The sequence below is a fragment of the Stegostoma tigrinum genome, unplaced genomic scaffold (genome assembly GCF_030684315.1).
Source record: "Stegostoma tigrinum isolate sSteTig4 unplaced genomic scaffold, sSteTig4.hap1 scaffold_307, whole genome shotgun sequence".
Lineage (NCBI taxonomy): Eukaryota > Metazoa > Chordata > Chondrichthyes > Orectolobiformes > Stegostomatidae > Stegostoma > Stegostoma tigrinum.
The window spans coordinates 41075-60000 of NW_026728235.1; the positions used below are offsets into that span (position 1 = coordinate 41075).

The following is an 18926-nucleotide window of genomic DNA, read 5'->3' on the forward strand; positions in this document are numbered from 1 at the left end:
AGAGCGAGAAAAGGTAACAGGGTTTAGAGTGAAGTGGGCAAGTCACGGACCTGGCACTCAATGGCTTTACTCCTGCACCTAGGCCTCACCCTCTTCCAAGCTTTTGCAAGCTCCTCAGATGCTAGGGTTGGCTCATGTCCAGAGGGCCAAGCCCCGGGCGATGACCAGGCTCGGGACTGACCATTTGCCAAGGCCATTTGCGCGCCACTAAGTGCCTGACGATGACCATCCCCCAACAAGAGACAGAATCTAACCACCACCCCCTTGACGTTCAATGGTGTTCCCCACCCCCTCCCCGACTACCAACATCCTGGGGGTTACCACTGACCAGAAACTGAACAGGGCCTGCCCCACAGAAACACAGCGGCTACAGGAGCAGGTCAGAGGCTGGGAATCCTGCAGCGAGTAACTCCCCCCCAAACCCTGTCCCACCATCGACAAGTCAGGAGGGCGAAGGAATACCCCCCCCCCGCCCCCGGATGGGGGCAGCTCCAACAACACTCGAGAAGCTCGACACCATCCAGGGACGAAGCAGCTCCCCCGGCACTCGATTGGCCCCACATCCACAAACATCCCACTTCCCCCCCACCCCACACCACCAACACTCAGTAGCAACGATGCTCCATAAAGCTTTGGATAAATCATGACTCTCACAAACGAGGAGTGTACATGGATCCTTGCAGAAGTCAAAGGGAACTGAAGCTGGAACTAAATTGCCTGAACAGGAGGTGAAAAATGTGGGGAAGCATTTCAACGTTACACTGAGTCCTAGATGTCTCCAGCTTATAGAGTAAGCCTCCCCCCTCCACCCCCCAAAATAGACTGGAGATCTCATTGTCAGAACACAAGAGGCGTTTAGCTCACTGTACCACATACTTGGCTGACTGAGGTTTTCTACTTAGAGAGTCATACAACACAGAAACAGACCCTTTGGCCCAACCAATCCCAAACGCAACTAGCCCCTACCTGCCTGCTTCTGGCCCATATCCCCCCAACCCTTTCCTATTCATGTACTTATCCAAATGTCTTTTATACGTTGTAACTGTACCCCCGTCCACCGCTTCCTCTGGAAGCTCACTCCACACAAGGGCCACTCTCTGTGTAAAAAAAGTTACCCCCTCACATCCTTTTTAAATCTTCCTCCTCTCACCTTAAAAATATACCCCCTAGTTTTGGAAACCTCACCACAGAGAAAACACACCTGCCCTTCACATTATGTGCATCCCTCAAGATTTTATAAACCCCTATGAAGTCACCCCCCAACCTCCTACGCAGCAGTGATAGAGAGATCCCCCTCCACCCCCGTTCCCGGCAACATCCCGATAAATCTCTTCTGAACCCTCTCCAGTTTAATAACATCCTTCCTATAACAGGGCGACCAGAACTGGACACAGTGCTCCAGAAGGGACCTCACCAACGTCCCTGTACAACCTCAACATGACGTCCCCAACTCCTCTACTCAAAGGGCTGAGCGATGAAGGCTAAATACCTTCTTAACCCCCCTGTCTACACCTGACGCAAACTTCCAAGAACTATGGGCCTGAACTCCTAAGTCTCTCTGCTCTACAACACTCCCCAAAGCCCCTACTTTTGAGCACTACTTTTAATTTTTTCACCAAAATGCAATACCTTGCGATGGACCAGAATAAATTCCACCTGCCACTCCTCAGGCCATTGACCCAATCAACTTGTAATGTTTGGTGTGAAAGCGATCAACACAGAGCATCAAAATCTCTACTGGGCCGAGGTCCGAATCTGCTGAAAATCCCTTCACTATCATCATCAAAGGAGAATTAATCTGCATCCCTACATTGTTCCATGGCTCCAGATCTCAACCGACATCTAGCAAATTAGAAAACGTTGTCTTAATTGCTCTGAGGGAACTTCCCGAAGCGTCAATAACTCTACAAGCACCCAGTCGACATCCCTGGGAAATGAGGAAACACATTCAACAAAAAATTGTGTCACCCGACGAGACGAGTATCCATTTCCATGTGGAATCTCCTGACAGAAATCCAACTCATACAATTATAGAGCATGGAAACAACCTGTCCGTGCTGACCGGATATCCTAAACTGATCCAGTCCCATTTGCCAGCATTTAGCCCCTATCCCTCTAAACCCTTCCTATCCATGTCCCCATCCACAAATGCTGTCCCTGTACCAGCCCCCACCCCTTCCTCTGGCAGCCGTTCCATACACGCACCACCCTCTGTGTGAAAATGTTGCCCCTCAGGTCCCTTTTAAATCTTTCCCCTCTCACCTTAAACCTATGCCCCTCCAGTTTTGGACCCCCGTATACCCTGGGGAAAAGGGTCTATCCCCCCTACCCATGCCCCTCATGGTTTTATAAACCTCTATAAGGTCACCCTCTCAGCCTCCGACGCTCCGGGGAAAACAGCCCCGGCCTCTCCCTGTAGCTCAAACCCTCCAACATCCTGTAAATCTTTTCTGAACCCTTTCACGTTTAACAACATCCTTCCTGTAGCAGGGAGACCGGGATTGAACGCAGTATCCCAAAAGTGGCCCTAACCAATGTCCTGTACAGCTGCAACATGACCCTCCCAACTCCCTCTACTCAATTAAGGCGAGCGTATCAAACCCATTCTTCACTGCCCTGCTTACCTGCAACTCCCCTTTCAAGGAGCTATGTACCTGTGTGGCACCAATGGACTGGTTGAGAAGGGTTAAGGCTGGCATGGTGTAAGAATACTGCAGATTGAATACCAATTCGAGAGCCCCTAGACCGCAGTGAAATGTTCCAACCCACACGCACACCAAGTGACATTCGTGGCATTAAGGTGAACTGGGGACAGGAGGATGTAAGGTGGGATGGTGCGGCTTCTTAATAATGATCCCCTTCCCGCTGGAGGAGCCGACTTCAGACTTCCCTGTTGGCCCAGGGCAGCGAGGACTGTGCCAATCAACAGGTCTCAGACATTGCCATTTTTGTTGGTGAAGGGTCAACCACCCAAACGATGAAAGACTCCTGTCACTGTTTACAGACCACACAGGAAATTCGCTCACCGTTTTAACTCCTTCCCTGCCCATTTCAAGAGCATTGTCTGTTTGAAATCTTTCCACCTCTCTGCTCTTCACTGCCATCTTTCTAACACCCTGCCTCACCATCTGTCTGTTCTCTATCTCTCCACCTTTCTATTCTCCATTTCTCCATTGCCATCTCTCCGTCTCTCTCTGTTCTCCATCGTCATCTCTCCATTCCTCTGTCCTCCGTCTCTCCATCTCTCTGTTCTCCCTTTCTCCATCGCCATCTCTCTGTCTCTTCATCTCTCTCTGTTCTCTATTGCCATCTCTCCATCTCTCTGTCCTTCATCTCTCCATCTCCATCCCTCCATCTATCTGTTCTCCATCTCTCCACTGCAACCTGTCCGCCTCTCTCATCTCTATTTCTCCATTGCCATCTCTCCATCCTTCTCGTCTCCATCTCTTCATCGCCGGCTCTCCCCAGACCTGTTTCCGCCCCCACTGACAAACCCCCTCGGCCTGGCTTTTGTTTCATTGCTCCAACCCTCCTTCATTCTGTCTATCCACCGCTCGGTATCTCTGGTCCCTAATCCCTCCCTCTGTGTGAGGATAAATGGTGATGCCGTTGGTTAAGAGGGCGCCGAGCGGCAGAGTTACTGAAAACGGTGAGACCTTGCTGTAGCAAAGGAGGGACCAGTGGGTCGCTGTGTCCCTCCTCAGTCAGGTGGGTGGCTGTGCAAACAGCAGGGGACAGTCACCAATGAGCTGATGTGGGGGTCGTGTCTTTAACTACCAGGAAATTGTCACAAAAAGTTGATACTCACCCCAACAGAGACGAGGCTGAGCAGTGACGGAACAACAAACCCCTCCAGCCACATTCTCCGTTCCCTCTGTTGTCTGTCCTCACAGAATTGTCATCACTAGGGCCGATTCAATGGGCAACGTGGCGAGTGCAAACGGTCACGGGCTCCTGAGGCAAATAAGATTTTTGACTGAGTATCATGCCCCACGTCACGTTCCTCCCTTATCATTTCTGTCGTGTGAGGCAGGGCAGCCAATCTGAAGCTGCCAATTCTTGTAAATCCCAGTAATGATTAACTCAGTTTAAGTACGTGTGGCTGGCAGGAAATCTCTGAGAGGGTCACAGGTCACATCGCTCACTGTGTCACTCTGCTCAGTGGTCAACAGCGTTGACTCCCAGACCCCGAGCCCCAAATGAAATGAGAGCAGACGCTCTGAGGGAGTTACCCAGGAAGACCCTTGTGGGGAACAGGGAGCCTGCTGTGGGCGATGGTTTGAGTAGGTTGGGAGGGGAAGGGAGCAGGGGTGATGGACAATCCGTGGAGAAGCGGTGTGCCCAAAGCCCCAGTTGAGATGCGAGGGCCACTTCGACTGGCAGACTCGCTGGCGAAGCAGATACACAGGGGCGAACACGCCAATCTAACTGAGCACAAAGGAGCTAAAACTGAGCGAGAACCAAAGGGCAATGTGTTGATTCATGATATTGGTGCCACCAATTACATTAATCTCTGACAAATGTTAATGGCAGAGCTACAGATGGTGTTTGGCCCATCAAGTCCACACAGACCCGCACCCCCCACCCCCCGAAGATCACCCCACTCAGGCACGTCCTAATCCCCCTAACCCGCACATCCCTGGGCACTATGGGTAATTTAGCACGGCCAATCCACCCTAAGCCGCACATCCCTGGGCACTATGGGTAATTTAGCACGGCCAACCCACCCTAACCTGCACATCCCTGGGCACTATGGGACAATTTAGCACGGCCAGTCCACCTTCACACACTCATACAACGCACACACACTCTCACACATTCTCTCACATACACATACACTCACGCATACATACACTCTCACATACACTCACTGACAGACATGTACACACACACACAAAACATACTCAGACACACACACACACTCAAACACACATACACATTCTGCCATACATTCTCTTACAGACAAACGCTCTCACATATACACACACAGATACATACACTCATTCACACAGACACACACACATTCACAAACATAAGCACAGACAGACACAGAGGGACGTCTTCACATGGACACACAACATACACACACACACATAAACACACTGCACATACTCTCACATACATACACACATTCACACACAATACACAGACATACACTGACATACACACAGACACAGTACGCACACAGACATATACACACTGAATGCACACACATACACACACACAGACAAATTCACACATTCGCACACACACATCTACACACACACATGCACACACACATTTACACACACACGCATACATACACACACACATTTACACACACACATACGTACATACACACATGCACACACACATTTACACACACACGCATACATACACACAAACAGCATACAATCTCACACACACACACACACACACACACACACACACAGTCATACATACAGAGTCACAGACACACACTCTGACTCTCACACAAACATACTCTCTCTCTCTCACACACACACACACACACACACACACACGCTGTCAGGCACTCAGGCGCACTTTGGGTCAGCACGGTGACTCAGTGGTTGGCACTGCTGCCTCATGGCACCGGGGGACCCAGGTTCGATTCCAACCTCGGGTGACTGTCTGTGTGTAGTTTACATGTTCTCCTGCCTGTGTGGGTTTCCTCCCACAGTCCAAAGCTGTGCAGGTTAGGGTGGATTGGCCGTGCTAAATTACCCACAGTGCCCAGGGATGTGCAGGTTAGGGTGGGTTGGCCATGCTAAATTACCCATAGTGCCCAGGGATGTGCAGGTTAGGGTGGATTGGCCGTGCTAAATTACCCATTGTGCTCAGGGATGTGCAAGTTAGGATGGATTGGCCGTGCTAATTTACCCATAGTGCCCAGGGATGTACAGGTTAGGGTGGGTTGGCCATGCTAAATTACCCACAATGCCCAGGGATGTACAGGTTAGGGTGGGTTGGCCATGCTAAATTACCCACAATGCTCAGGGATGTGCAGGTTAAGGTGGATTGGCCATGCTAAATTACCCATAGTGCCCAGGGATGTGCAGGTTAGGGTGGATTGGCCGTGCTAAATTACCCATAGTGCCTAGGGATGTTCGGGATAGGGTGGATTGGCTGTGCTAAATTACCCATAGTGCCCAGGGATGTGCGGGTTAGGGTGGATTGGCTGTGCTAAATTACCCATAGTGCCCAGGGGATGTGCAGGGTAGAGTGGATTGGCTGTGCTAAATTACCCATAGTGCCCAGGGATGTGCAGGTTAGGGTGGATTGGCCGTGGGAAATAGCCCTGGAGTAATTCAGCCTCGGTGGACTAACGGTGGGAAATTCAGGGTCACAGGGATGGGACGTCTCTGGGTGGGATGCTCTTTGCAGGGTAAGTGGGGACTCAATTGCGCCTGTTTCCACATCACAGAAACTCTACGGTATACACACACGGCCGATCATTGCACTCTCAATCCTCAGCGCTTTCCTGTGACGTCTTATCTGCTGGTCGCCCGATCCCTCCGCGGGGCGCCTGCAAAGACACATAGCTGGTGTGATGGGTGCATCTACAGGGGGCCAATCTAGTTCTCAGGCATAGGGGAGATGTCAGTGTTTACACCTGCGTTTGCTCAAGGCCACAGGATAAGACATGACAGAGGCCCATCGTTTTCTGTAATCAGGTGTTCAAGGTCAGAATTCCACACAGTTCAAAGTCAGATTCCTCCAGATCAAATCGTTACCTTGGAACCCATCCCAAGGACACACTCAATTGTTTGAGGGCAAATGAGGAGCTTTGTTTATCATGTAAGTGTCAATGTTGATGCGATTAGATTAGATTAGATTAAATTTATGACTGTCTACCGAGGCACAGTGAAACGTGTCTCTTACATGCAAATCAATCAGATCTTACAACAGAAGTGCAGCAGAGTACCAGGACAGAGTGCGAATGCAGTGTCCCAGGTGCAGAGGTATATTGACATTATGGAGGTCCCCTTCGAAAGGTGACCACAGCTCCAACTTAGAAACGAAACTGCAGGAGCTGGAAATCAGACACAAACACAGGAATCACTGGGAACAAAGCTCGACGGGCCTGGCAGCAGCTCTGGAGAGGAATCGGAGCTGGCATTCTGGGCCCAGTGACCCTTCCTCAGAGCAGACCATGAGTCGACATGTTGTGGTCAAGCCCACGAACCCTCAGCCCTGGGGGGGGTTTCGAGTCATACAGCACCGAAGCTGACCCTTCAGCCCATCTCTTCCATGCCGACCAGATATCCTGAAATGACCTAGTCCCGTTGTCTGCATTTGGCCCATATCCCTCTAAACTCTTCATCCATCCAGATGCCTTTTCAATGTTATCATTGTACCAGCCTCCACCCCTTCCTCTGGCAGCTCATTCCACACACACACCACTCTCTGCGTGAAAAAGTTACCCCTCATATTTGGCTTGGATTGACCACACTGGGATTTCCCAATAAGCCTTATCCTAATTTCTCAATGACACTAGAAGGGAATTCTGGAAGGGAATGTGGAATCCACAGGTGCCCCATCTTCTAACTGCTTGCCTGAGAGGTTTTGCTCAGCACTCTTATGTTGGGTCTAAGCAGGACAAGGTGCTCTTTGGAGGGTCAGTGCAGACTCGACGGGCCGGACGGCATCAGCAACTTCCTAGCCCCGAGGAACATTCATAAATGAAAGATGCCATCAAGGATCTCAAACAAATTTGGAGTCAATGACTATCTGAGGGGACAGACTCATTTGAGTTAAACCTGGCACATAGGAAGATGGTAAAATGTTAGGCTGGATGAACACAGCAGGCCAAGCAGCATCTCAGGAGCACAAAAGCTGACGTTTCAGGCCTAGACCCTTCATCAGAGAGGGGGATGGTCATGGCTGTGGGACATCAGTCATCTCAGCTCCAGGACATCTCTGCAGGAGTTCCTCAGGGTGGTGTCCTAGGCCCAACCATCTTCAGCTGCTTCATCGATGACCTTCCCTCCATCATAAGGTCAGAAGTGGGGGATGTTTGCACAATGTTCAGCACCATTCGCAACTCCTCAGATACTGAAGCATCCCATGTCCAAATGCCACATGATCCGGGCAACATCCAGGCTCAGGCTGATGAGTGGAAAGTAACATTTATGCCAGGCAAAACACCAGGTTATGACCATCTCCAACGAGAGAGAATCTAACCATCTCCCCTTCACATTCAATGGTGTTATAATCACTGAACACCCCCTCCCCCTCACCATCAACATCCTGGGGGTTAGCATTGACCACAAACTGAACAGGACCAGCCCCACATAAACACAGTGGCTATAGGAGCAGGTCAGGGGCTGGGGATCCTGCAGCGAGTAGCTCCCCTCCTGACTCCCCCCCAAATCCTGTCCCATCATCGACAAGGCACAAGTCAGGGGTGTGATGGGATACCCCCCACTTGCCCCCTACAGGGGCAGCTCCAACAACACATGGGGGAGACGATGGCCTAGTGGTATTATCATTGGACTGTTAATCCAGAGGCCCAGATGATGTTCCAGGGATAGTAGGAACTGCAGATGCTGGAGAATCTGAGATAACACAGTGTAGAGCTGGATGAACACAGCAGGCCAAACCCATCTGAGGAGCAGGAAAGCTGATGTTTCGGGTCTGGACCCTTCTTCAGAAAATGTTCCAGGGATCTGGGTTCGAAGCCTGCCACGGCAGGTGGTGGAATTTGAATTCAATAAAAAATATCTGGAAATAAGAATCTAATGAGGACCATGAATCCATTGCTGATTGTTGGGAAAATCCCATCTGGTTCACTAATGTCCTTTAGGGAAGGAAACTGCCATCCTTACCTGGTTTGGGCCTATATGTGACTCCAGACCCACAGCAATGTGGTTGACTCTTAAATGCCCTCTGGGCAATTAGGGATGGGCAATAAATGCTGAGCCTGGCCAGGGACACTCCCTCGTCCTATGAGTGAATAAAGGAGCTCAGCGCCATCCCATTTCAAGCAGCCCCATTTTCATCGACCATTTCTCCTTCTAGTTGCTGCTGGAAAATCCAGGCAGGCCTCACCTCTCCCTCTATCCCCATAGCCCTACAGTTACACCCTCTCTGAGCGCAGTGTCTCTACAAACGCCAAGTCTGCCCGAGCAACGTCCTTTTGGAGGGACAAGGCAAGCTGCAGAGGTTTCGGAGTTTGCAGAGAATTAGTTCAGACACAGTCAGCCAAGAGCTAGCATTCTGGGTCCTGTGACCCTTCCTCAGAACAGACCTTGAGTTGGCAAGTTGTTGTAAAGTCCGTGAGCCATCAGCGCTGAGGGGTGACAGCTTTCGAGTCATACAGCACGGAAACTGACCCTTCAGCCCATCTCTTCCATGGTGACCCAGATATCCTAAAATGACCTGGTGGTCACACAGTGAGCCGAATGCTCTATCCCTGTGCTAGGGGCTGCGATGTGCCCAGTACTGGGCAAAATGCTCTTCCCCAAACCACCTGGAGATTCGCGTTTTCATCACTGAGGGCTGATTTACACAGTATCATATATCGTTTTCCCTTTGTAAGAACGTTATCAATTGCATTTATACAGCCAGGCGAGACCTTTACCCTCTGGGATAGCTGCAACAGCAGTTTTAATTCTGTCCAGTTCCTGCTTTCTCCATCTTTTATTTCTGCATTATCGATCAAGATTTCATGAAGCAGCATTGATTGATGCGTTGGAATGAAAACCACTGAAGGAAAGAGAGAGATAATAAAATGTGAGGCTGGAGGAACACAGCAGGCCAAGCAGCATCTCAGGAGCACAAAAGCCGATGCTTCGGGCCTAGACCCTTCATCAGAGACATCTCTATGTTCATCCAGCTTCACACGGTGTTATCTTGGATTCTCCAGCATCTGCAGTTCCCATTATCTCTGGCGCAAAGAAAGAGAGGTTGTTTTCCTCTAGCGACGTGAGCTCTTGGCTCAAATCCGATCGGATGGAAACCCGGGATTCTCCGTCTCGACAGAAGCATGCCAGGAAAACCACACAGCACAGAGGAGACTCTTCGGCCCATCGAGTCTGTACTTGACTGACAGCCGTGCCAAACCGCCGTGGGTGGGAAAATCGGATGGATTGACCGCAGAGCATCCATTCGCTACTCCTTCGGATACTGAAGCAGTCCCTGTTCAAATGCAACAGGTCTGGACAATATCTGGGCTCGAGGCTGACAGATGGCGATAAAATTCAGCCCACACAAACTCCAAGCTATGACCGTCACCCAATAAGAGAGAATCTAACCACCAACCCCTTGGCGTTCAATAGCATTACCATCACTGAAACCTCCCCCACTCCCCCACTACCAACATCCTGGGGGTCACTGACCACAAACTGAACAGGGCCGGCCCCACATGAACACAGCGGCTACAGGAGCGGGTCAGGGGCTGGGAATCCTGCAGCGAGTAACTCCCCCCCAAAGCCTGTCCCACCATCGACAAGTCAGGAGGGCGATGGAATCGTCCCCACTTGCCCAGGTCCTGTGAGTGATTGCACCTTCCTGCTTAGGCCTGGATAATCCATGACCTCCTCTCGTGATGGAGAATCGCTAGCTCCCTCTGCCTTAAATATTTTGTCATCTTTTCCTTTTGAGGACGGGGCTTTCAAAGGTTGATAACCCTCTCTGAGGGTTGGGGGGTGTGGGGAGGTGGTAAGAAACATCTGACAGTGCCTATAGAGATATAGAAATTTTATTTTCCGAGTTGCGGGGTAGAGGCGAGAAAATGCAATGTGGGGGACTTTGGTAACCGATCCCTTCCAGTTTATTTCTGAATAACTCTCATAAGCACAGAGCTCTGGATTATTGTATGAGAACATTCTGCGAAGGTCGTGTGAGATCATCTCAACCCCCCTACTGGTGCCATTGGCGATCCAGGGAAGGGCACCCGACCTGCTGAAAAGCCTGAGGTCAGGGGTCACGGTGCTCTGCGGGCTCTCCGTCTCGGCCAACCCAGATGCACCCGCCTTGCAGTGCGGTATCGTGGGAGTGCAGCACTGTCATGGATGGGATTCTAAGCCTGAGTACACACTCTCTGGGAGTCTAAAGTAGCCCATATGTCAGAACTATCTCAATGTGAGGCCTCCACCCGCTGATCTGACATTTACTGCTTCGACCGACGTTTCCGAAACAGACTGGCTGGCTCTCAGCAGCTTGTGGGATCTTGCTGTGCATGACCCCATGCGCCCTGCAGGACACTTGCCCATCGTCTGACATCTGGCCTGCTGCGAGTTAAATGCAGCAGGCATTTTTATAATTCACCCGCTGGCCAGGCCCAGCACTTATTGCCCCGATTCCCCCTAATTGCCCACCCCCCCCTCCCCGAGAAGGTGGGGGGGGTGAGCTGCTGCAGTCCCATGTGCTGTAGGGACCCCCACACGGTGCCCTCGGGGAGGGAGTCCCAGGATTCTGACCCAGCGACGCTGAAGGAACGGCCGATATATTTCCCAAGTCGGGGACGGTGAGGGGCTCGGAGGGTGAGCTTGTTGGGGGGTGGGGGGGGGGTGTTCCCATGTACCTGCTGCCCCTTGTCCTTCTGGATGGAAGTGGGTGGTGGGTTTGGAAGGTGCCTCGGTGAGTCGCTGCAGGGCATCCTGTAGACGGTACACACTGCTGTGACAGAGCGTCGGGGGTGGGGGGTGGGTGAAAGATGGACATTTGTGGATGTGGCGCCAATCGAGCAGGGGGCGGGGGCTGCTTTGTCCCTGGATGGTGTTGAGCTTCTCGAGTGTTGTTGGAGCTGCCTCTGTCCGGGGCAAGTGGGGGGGTATTCCATCGCCCTCCTGACTTGTTCCTTGTCGTTGGTGGGACAGGCTTTGGGGGGGAGTCAGGAGGGGAGCTACTCGCTGCAGGATTCCCAGCCCCTGACCCGCTCCTGTAGCCGCTGTGTTTCTGTGGGGCCGGTCCTGTTCAGTTTGTGGTCAGTGGTAACCCCCAGGATGTTGATGGCGAGGGGGAGCGGATTCAGTGATGGGAACGCCATTGAAGGTCAAGGGGAGGTTCTCCCCTGCTAGAGATAGCCATTGGCTAGAAACGGACAGCCATTGACCAATCCCAGCTCCTGACCTTTTTGGTGTAGCGTTCACACACTGGAGGCAACAATAAGAGCTCACATGGGCTGTAGTACTCATCACGCTCTCAGCAATAACGCGCACCGGTGTCTGCCCTGAACAAACTGTCTCTCTGCATGTTGGCATCGCTAACCTCCCTTTGTAGGCTGGCGGCCCGCACACCCCCTCGAAAAAACTGTCTGGAAGGAACTAGGATCTCATTCAGAACCACAGTCCTGGGCACCAACATTGGGAGCGAACTCCTCGTCTTGTTCGAGCCTGCACTGGCATACTTGGGCAACTTAAGAGAAACATAAAACAAATTGGAACAGGTTAGGTGAGCCTGCCCTCTGAGCCAGCTCCAGCCTTCAGTGAGACCATGGGCCGAGCTCAATCCCCTGTTCCCCTCTTTCGCACCGTGCCCCGGGAGCCCGTGTGATTTGGTTTCGATTTATTATCGTCAGCGAAAAGATACGCTCTGGGTGATCATCCCATACAAAGTGCATTCGGGTGATAGAACGGTGGGGGGAGGGTGCAGTGTTGCGGCGCAGATGCAGCCCGAGGTGGGCATTAAATTTGGAATTTGTGAGCTCCATTCATAAGAACAGCGGGGAAGAAGCTGTTCTCAAATCTGACGGGAGAGGTGTGCTTAAGTTTTTGCACCTTCTGCCCGAAGGAAGATGCTGGAGGAGAATACAACCGAGGGGTGGCACGGGGTCTTTGATGACGTTGGCTGCTTTCCTGGAGGCTCTGGGAAGTGTAGATGGAGCCAACGGATGGGATGTTGGTTTGCATGATGGCCTGGGCTGTGTTCACTACTCCCTGAAGCTTCTTGTGGGATTGGAAAGAGCAGTTATTATGCCGGACTGCGATGCATCCAGACGGGATGCTTTCTATGGTGCATCACTAAAAATGGGTGTGTCTTCAAGGGCAACTCTTTGGCCTCCTGAAGTAGAAGCATTTCTCGACAGTCATGTCGACAGGGATGGACCAGGTCAACACGTTGGCGACCGTCACTCCCAGGAACCCGAAGCTCTGGACTATCTCCGCCTGAGCACCATTGATGCAGACAGGGCCGTGTCCTCCATTCCGCTTCTGTCAGTCAATGATATCCTGGCTGATGGCGGTCAGCGTGTCAGGGGGTTTGAGAACATTTGCGAAGACTGGACCTGAGGGTGTTTTCGGGATGACCGTATCCAGATATCCGTCAAACCCACTGAAGTTGATTTTCCAAGGAGTTCTGCCGGAACTTTCTCTGGCGCCCTTCCATGTCGTTGTTGCCCGCTCGAAGTCTCCCATTGACCAGCGGAGGTCTGTGCCCACTGCCGAAGGCTGGACTGGCACAGCTGTTCCTCAGCAAAAGGCCTTCTGGGAAAAAGAGAGGCCCTCCCAAGACACAGGAAGGTTCCGGGGTCCTGTTTCAGAAGCCGGCCGACAGGAGGTGGGGTATTCGAACAACCGGCTGTGGGTGAACAGCAGCGGACCACCCTCCCCGCCAACAACACTCTCAACTCTCACGTGACTCCAGCCCTCTTAAAGGGGCCAGTGCCACCACGGGAATAGACGCGAGGACTTTTTGCGTGATTCACAGTCCAGTGAATGCACAGTACGCTCATATCGAAATAAATGAGATATGGTTCATATAAATGAGATATGGTTAATGGTTAACGAAGGTACTGATCAGTAATCAATAACATTTGCAATTTATCAGAGAAAAGGTCACAAAATTGAATAACAGGAGATAAGGCTCGCAATATTTGATTGCAATGAGAATTCAGATGTACACATTTGCCTGGTTACCAAGTAATTGTGCACCGCGACCTCGAAAGATGATCACCTCAGGCATTTTCCTACGATACCGAATGAGTCCTGAGTGTCCAATATGGCTGACGGGATGCCCAGGCCCATTCCCAGCCTGGGACCTCTCGATAGGTATCCAGAGCAAACGCCGGAACCTTTTTCTCTCTCTCTCGCAGCAATCTATTTGTGGAGAAGCGTCCTACCTGATGCACCAATGGCCTATCCAGATGCTAAACCTGACACCTTGACTATCTCCCACCCTGTTCCAGACTAGCTACCTACATGGGGGAAATGGCGGCAAGCTGAACGGAGACTGCCCGTTGGCTCGTGCTCAAAGGCACTTCACAATCCCCCGACGATGTTTTCGCTTGAGCCACTACCCCCTCCCGACCCGTTCGTGCCTGGCTCATTTCCAAGCCCACCCTTTTCGAAACGATACCAAGACTCCGAGCTGGTGTGACCGAGGGCGAGATTGGATGACGTCTTCGGGACAGGCACAGGGAGAAACAAGCTCTCCAATTGTATTATTTTTACGCTTGTACTCACAGTCTGTGCTTCGCAGGCCAAAGGGACATGTCCAGGGCAATGCAATTCTTCCAACTGTGACCAGCCTTTGGTTTTAAGATGCGCATTTCGTCCTGGCATGTTTTTAGGGACAGAGATTGTGGGTGAGGTGACAAAAACAAACAGCTTGTGAAATCTTGCTTTTTTTTTGGAAGTTGGAACAAGAAAAGCTGCCTGAATGTGCGTCGTCAAGCTCCCGCAGAACCAGAATTTGTCATTTTTGCTTGAAGAAATGGAAACTATTTTCCCCTCTCTCCGTGGGAGCTAAAACCCAAAGGCTCTCCCTCCTGGGCTGTTAGATTGTTTGTAAGACAAAATCTGTTCCCTGAATTTGCCCTTTCACCACAGGGGTGTGTTCAGGGGATGTTACGATATTAGAACAGTCAGTTTATGATAGTTACTGCATCTATTATTTTGTTAAGCTTTACAATAGAGTTGTTATCCCAAACAATAAAATGAGGGTGCCTTTATTGGTCAGTGCATTGAGTAGAGGGAGTTGGGAGGGTCATGTTGCGGCTGTACAGGACATTAGTTAGGGCCCCTTTTGGAATACTGCGTTCAGTTCCGGTCTCCCTGCTATGGGAAAGGTGTTTTTAACCTTAAGAGGGTTCAGAAAAGATTTACAGGGATGTTGGAGGGTTTGAGCTACAGGGAGAGGCTGGGGCTGTTTTCCCCGGAGCGTCGGAGGCTGAGGGGGTGACCTTATACAGGTTTATAACATCATGAGGGATATGGATAGGGTGAATAGCTAAGGAGTTTTTTTTCTCCCGAATGGGGGGAATCCAAAACCAGAGGATGTAGATTTAAGACGGTGGGGGGGGGGGGTAGTTTTCAGAGGGAGCTGAGGAGCAACTTTTTCACACAGAAGGTGGTACGAGCTGCCAGAGGAAGTGGTGGGGTCTGGTACAGTGACATGGGTGGGTATATGAATAGGAAGGGTTTATGGGCCAGATGCTGGCAAATGGGGTTTAGGATATCCGGTCAGCATGGATGAGTTGGTCTGAAGGGTCTTTTTCAATGTTGTACAGCTCTATGACTCCAAGACTTGCTAACTCTATGAAAGCCAGAGTGTTAATAAACCAGATTAGCACCAGAATGCAATTAATGTGTGCCTTACTGCTCAGACAGTAGGAGAAGTGACCCATTGACAGGGTGGGCTTGCTGCTCAGTAAATGATTTGCCTGGGGCTGAAGGCTGACCATGTCATCACAGAGCGAGGCAAAAGAGAGACAATGACTGCTCAGAGCAAGGTTCAGATATTTCTCCATCGCCCAGAGACGGAGCCTGCCACCAGCCAGTACACTGACACAGGCGCAGCCAAAGCTTTATTTAAGGGCAAAAATCACCATGCCCGTCCCCCACCGTCTCTCTCTCTCTCAGCAGTGGTTTAGCCTGAGGGGTCACTATGTCTCCTTAGGCAAGGGGAGGGGTTGGGGAGGAGAGTCCCTCACGGTCACCTCAGCAACGCCCCCCCCTCCCATCCCACCCCCACAGGGCCAGGATCGAACCCACGCTGTTGATGTCGCCCTGCTTTACAAACTGGCCTTTAAAGGAGAGAGAGCACTCTAAAGTTACTTGCTGGGTGTGTCTTTGGATCCAGAAAATGAATTGGGAGCTTCAGCAAGTTGGCACACATGGCATAAAGAATTCCCGGGTGTCTTTGCGTTGGAACTGGAGTTTGGATGGGGAAGTCGGGTTACCATCACAGACCCAGGGGACAAAGAATGGACAGAGACCTGGGGCCATGCAGCACAGAAACCTTAGATCCAGCCATGCTCCCAAACTAAACTAGACGCCCCCTGCCTGGTCCCGGCCCATATCCCCCCAAACCTTTCCCTATCCATGTACTTATCCAAAAGTCTTTTATACATTGTAACTGTACCCCATCCACCGCTTCCTCTGGAAGCTCATTCCACACACGGACCGCTCTCTGTGTAAAAAAGGACTTGTCCCCGTGTCTTTTTTTATATCTCTCTCCTCTCACCTCAAAAATGTGCCACCCTAGTCTTGAAACCCCCCCCCCACCCTAGGGAAAAGACCGCTGCCATTCACCTTACCTGTGCCCCTCATGATTTTACAAACCTCGATAAGGTCACCCCTCCACCTGCAGTGGTAAAAAGGTCCCAGCCTCTCCCGATAACTCAAACCCTCCCATTGCCGGCAACATCCCGGTAAATCTCTTCCGAGCCCTCTGCAGTTTAATAACGTCCTTCCGATAACGGGGAGACCAGAAGCGGACGCAGTGCTCCAGAAGGGCCCTCACCGACCTCCTATAGATCTTCGTCAGGTAGTGGGGCTCACTGGACTATGACCACAAATGTGAGATGTTGTCGGGGGAGGGTTGAAACGGTACAATGACATCCCGGATGGCCCACCACTGAACTCCTGCCAGGTCAAATAAGGTCAAGGGTGGATCTCTGGAATTCACCTCCAAGGATCTTGTGGCTAGCACCGCACAGCTTCACGTTGACAGCTCCTGGAGATAAGAGGTTACTGTTTAAGCCACTACAATGGTGACTGCATTGCAACAGAGCTAAAAACATGATGGATTTGCATTTCCCCGTCTTGAGGCCGACTGGTTAGTCATTTTCACCTTTAACCAGTCCTCTAGCAGTTTTCAGGTCAGGTTATTGCCCAGCGAGCAGAACCGAGAGACAAAGCAGCTTGCGCAAGGGCAATATTTGGTGTAATGATCATGTCCGCGATGAACCTTCATCCACCTCAGGTGCCCACTGAATTGTGCTTGAACTTGTAACTAGGGCCCTAACCTCGCAGTCACCTTTTGGCCCTTAGACACATATCGCTCCCCTGATCCCCAAAGCCATCCAGTTAGCGAATCTCACCAAATGCAGGGCGACACAAGCGCAAGGCTTGATGTATTGTCATGCCCCGAAGGACAGCGAAAAGTTTTGTTTTGCAAGCAGGTCATACCGTGCGAAGTGACAGAACGGAGCGGGGATTATGGCTGCAAAGAAGGGAGCCAGATCAGTGTCAGGTTTGAAATTTGGGAATGGTCCACTCGGGAGTCCGACAACAGCGGGGAAGAAGCTGTTCTTCAATCTGGTGATGCGTGTCTTTAAGCTTTTGTATCTTGCGCCTGATGGAAGAGGGTGGAAGAGATTATAACGTGGGCGGGGGGGGGATGTTTGATGATGTTGGCTGCCTTCCTGAAGCAGTGTAGACGGAGTCGATGGGTGGAGGGTGGTGGACTGGGCTGTGTTCACAATGCTGTTGGGCAGGGCAGTTGCCAAGCTGTGGGATGCACCCAGATAGAGAGCTCACCCTGTAAAAGTTGGTGAGGGTCCTTACGGGACGTGCCGAATTTCTGTAGCTTTCTGAGGGGATGATGACGGTATTGTTCCTTTTTAACCATCGTACCCAGGTGGGTGGACATGGACAGTTTGTTGGTTATCATCGCTCAAGTACATTTGGCCAGACCACACGATTAGTGCGATGTTTTGTAAAGACCTTTATTATAGCTTTTCCGCACTTTGGATGGTGGGCTGAAAGAACCGGATTTGAGGATTTTTTGAAGGGATTGCTGCAAAACTCTTTTGGAAAACCAATAACATGGCACCCAGTGTTTGCACAGTTGCTTGTCCAAGCAGTAGGGGGAGCCCTGTTGCGGACAAGCTAGAGCCGGGGTGGCTGCGTACAAATGGAGTCTTACCTGGCGACAGGTCGCTGATTGGTCTGTGAATATGGGAGGCAGATGCCCATTGGGCCTCGAGAAAGGAAGGGACTCTACATCTCAAGCCTGAAGACATTTGGGTTTATTTCCTTTCATCCATTGCTGTGCAGCTGAGGCTTTTAACTCGAATGTTCAGAGACTTTTATGAATGTGAACTGGTCACCCCGCGCCTCTTACAAACAAGTGAAAGCATCTGGAGATGAATGACTGAGGATCAGTGTTCTGATCAACCCCGAAATTTACCTCCAAACCCTCTGTGAACAGGGGCCACCGACGTCTCGGGCTTTCCCTCCATCTGTAACGGCGGCTCAATGGTTAGCACAGGGACCAAGTGCCACCCTCACAGTGCCAGGGACCCAGGTTCCATTCCAGCCTTGGGTGACTGTCTTCGTGGAGAGTTTACATGTTCTGCCGTGTGTCCGCTCTTCCGGGCTTCCTCCCACAGCCCGAAGATGTGCAGGTTAGGGTGGAATGGCCGTGCTAAATTACCCATAGTGCCCAGGGATGTGCAGGTTAGAGTGGATTGGCCGTGCTAAATTACCCATAGTGTCCAGGGATGTGCGAGTTAGTCTGGACTGGCCGTGCTAAATTACCCATAGTGCCCAGGGATGTGCAGGTTAGGGTGGGTTGGCTGTGCTAAATTACCCATAGTGCCCAGGGATGTGCAGGTTAGGGTGGATTGGCCGTGCTAAATTACCCATAGTGCCCAGGGATATACAGGTTAGGGTGGATTGGCCATGCTAAATTACCCATAGTGCCCAGGGATGTGCAGGTTAGGGTGGATTGGCCGTGCTAAATTACCCATAGTGCCC

At 51.3% G+C, this 18926-nt stretch overlaps 1 protein-coding gene across 6 annotated transcripts in view; it reads right to left on the bottom strand.

Annotated features, from left to right (window-relative positions):
• Positions 1–18926, bottom strand: part of npc1l1 (NPC1-like 1) — a 62212-nt gene that overhangs the window by 36482 nt on the left and 6804 nt on the right. For 2 of the 6 annotated variants that reach the window (XM_059643872.1, XM_059643871.1), the window contains exons 2-3: positions 16481–16899; positions 3809–3954 (exon numbers count right to left, since the gene is read on the bottom strand). In XM_059643872.1, coding sequence (XP_059499855.1) covers positions 3809–3862 — 54 coding nt within the window. In that variant the 5' untranslated portion in view covers positions 3863–3954; positions 16481–16899. The remainder of the gene's footprint in view (positions 1–3808; positions 3955–16480; positions 16900–18926) is intronic. The other 4 variants (XM_059643875.1, XM_059643874.1, XM_059643873.1 and 1 more) reach the window with 4 other exon arrangements.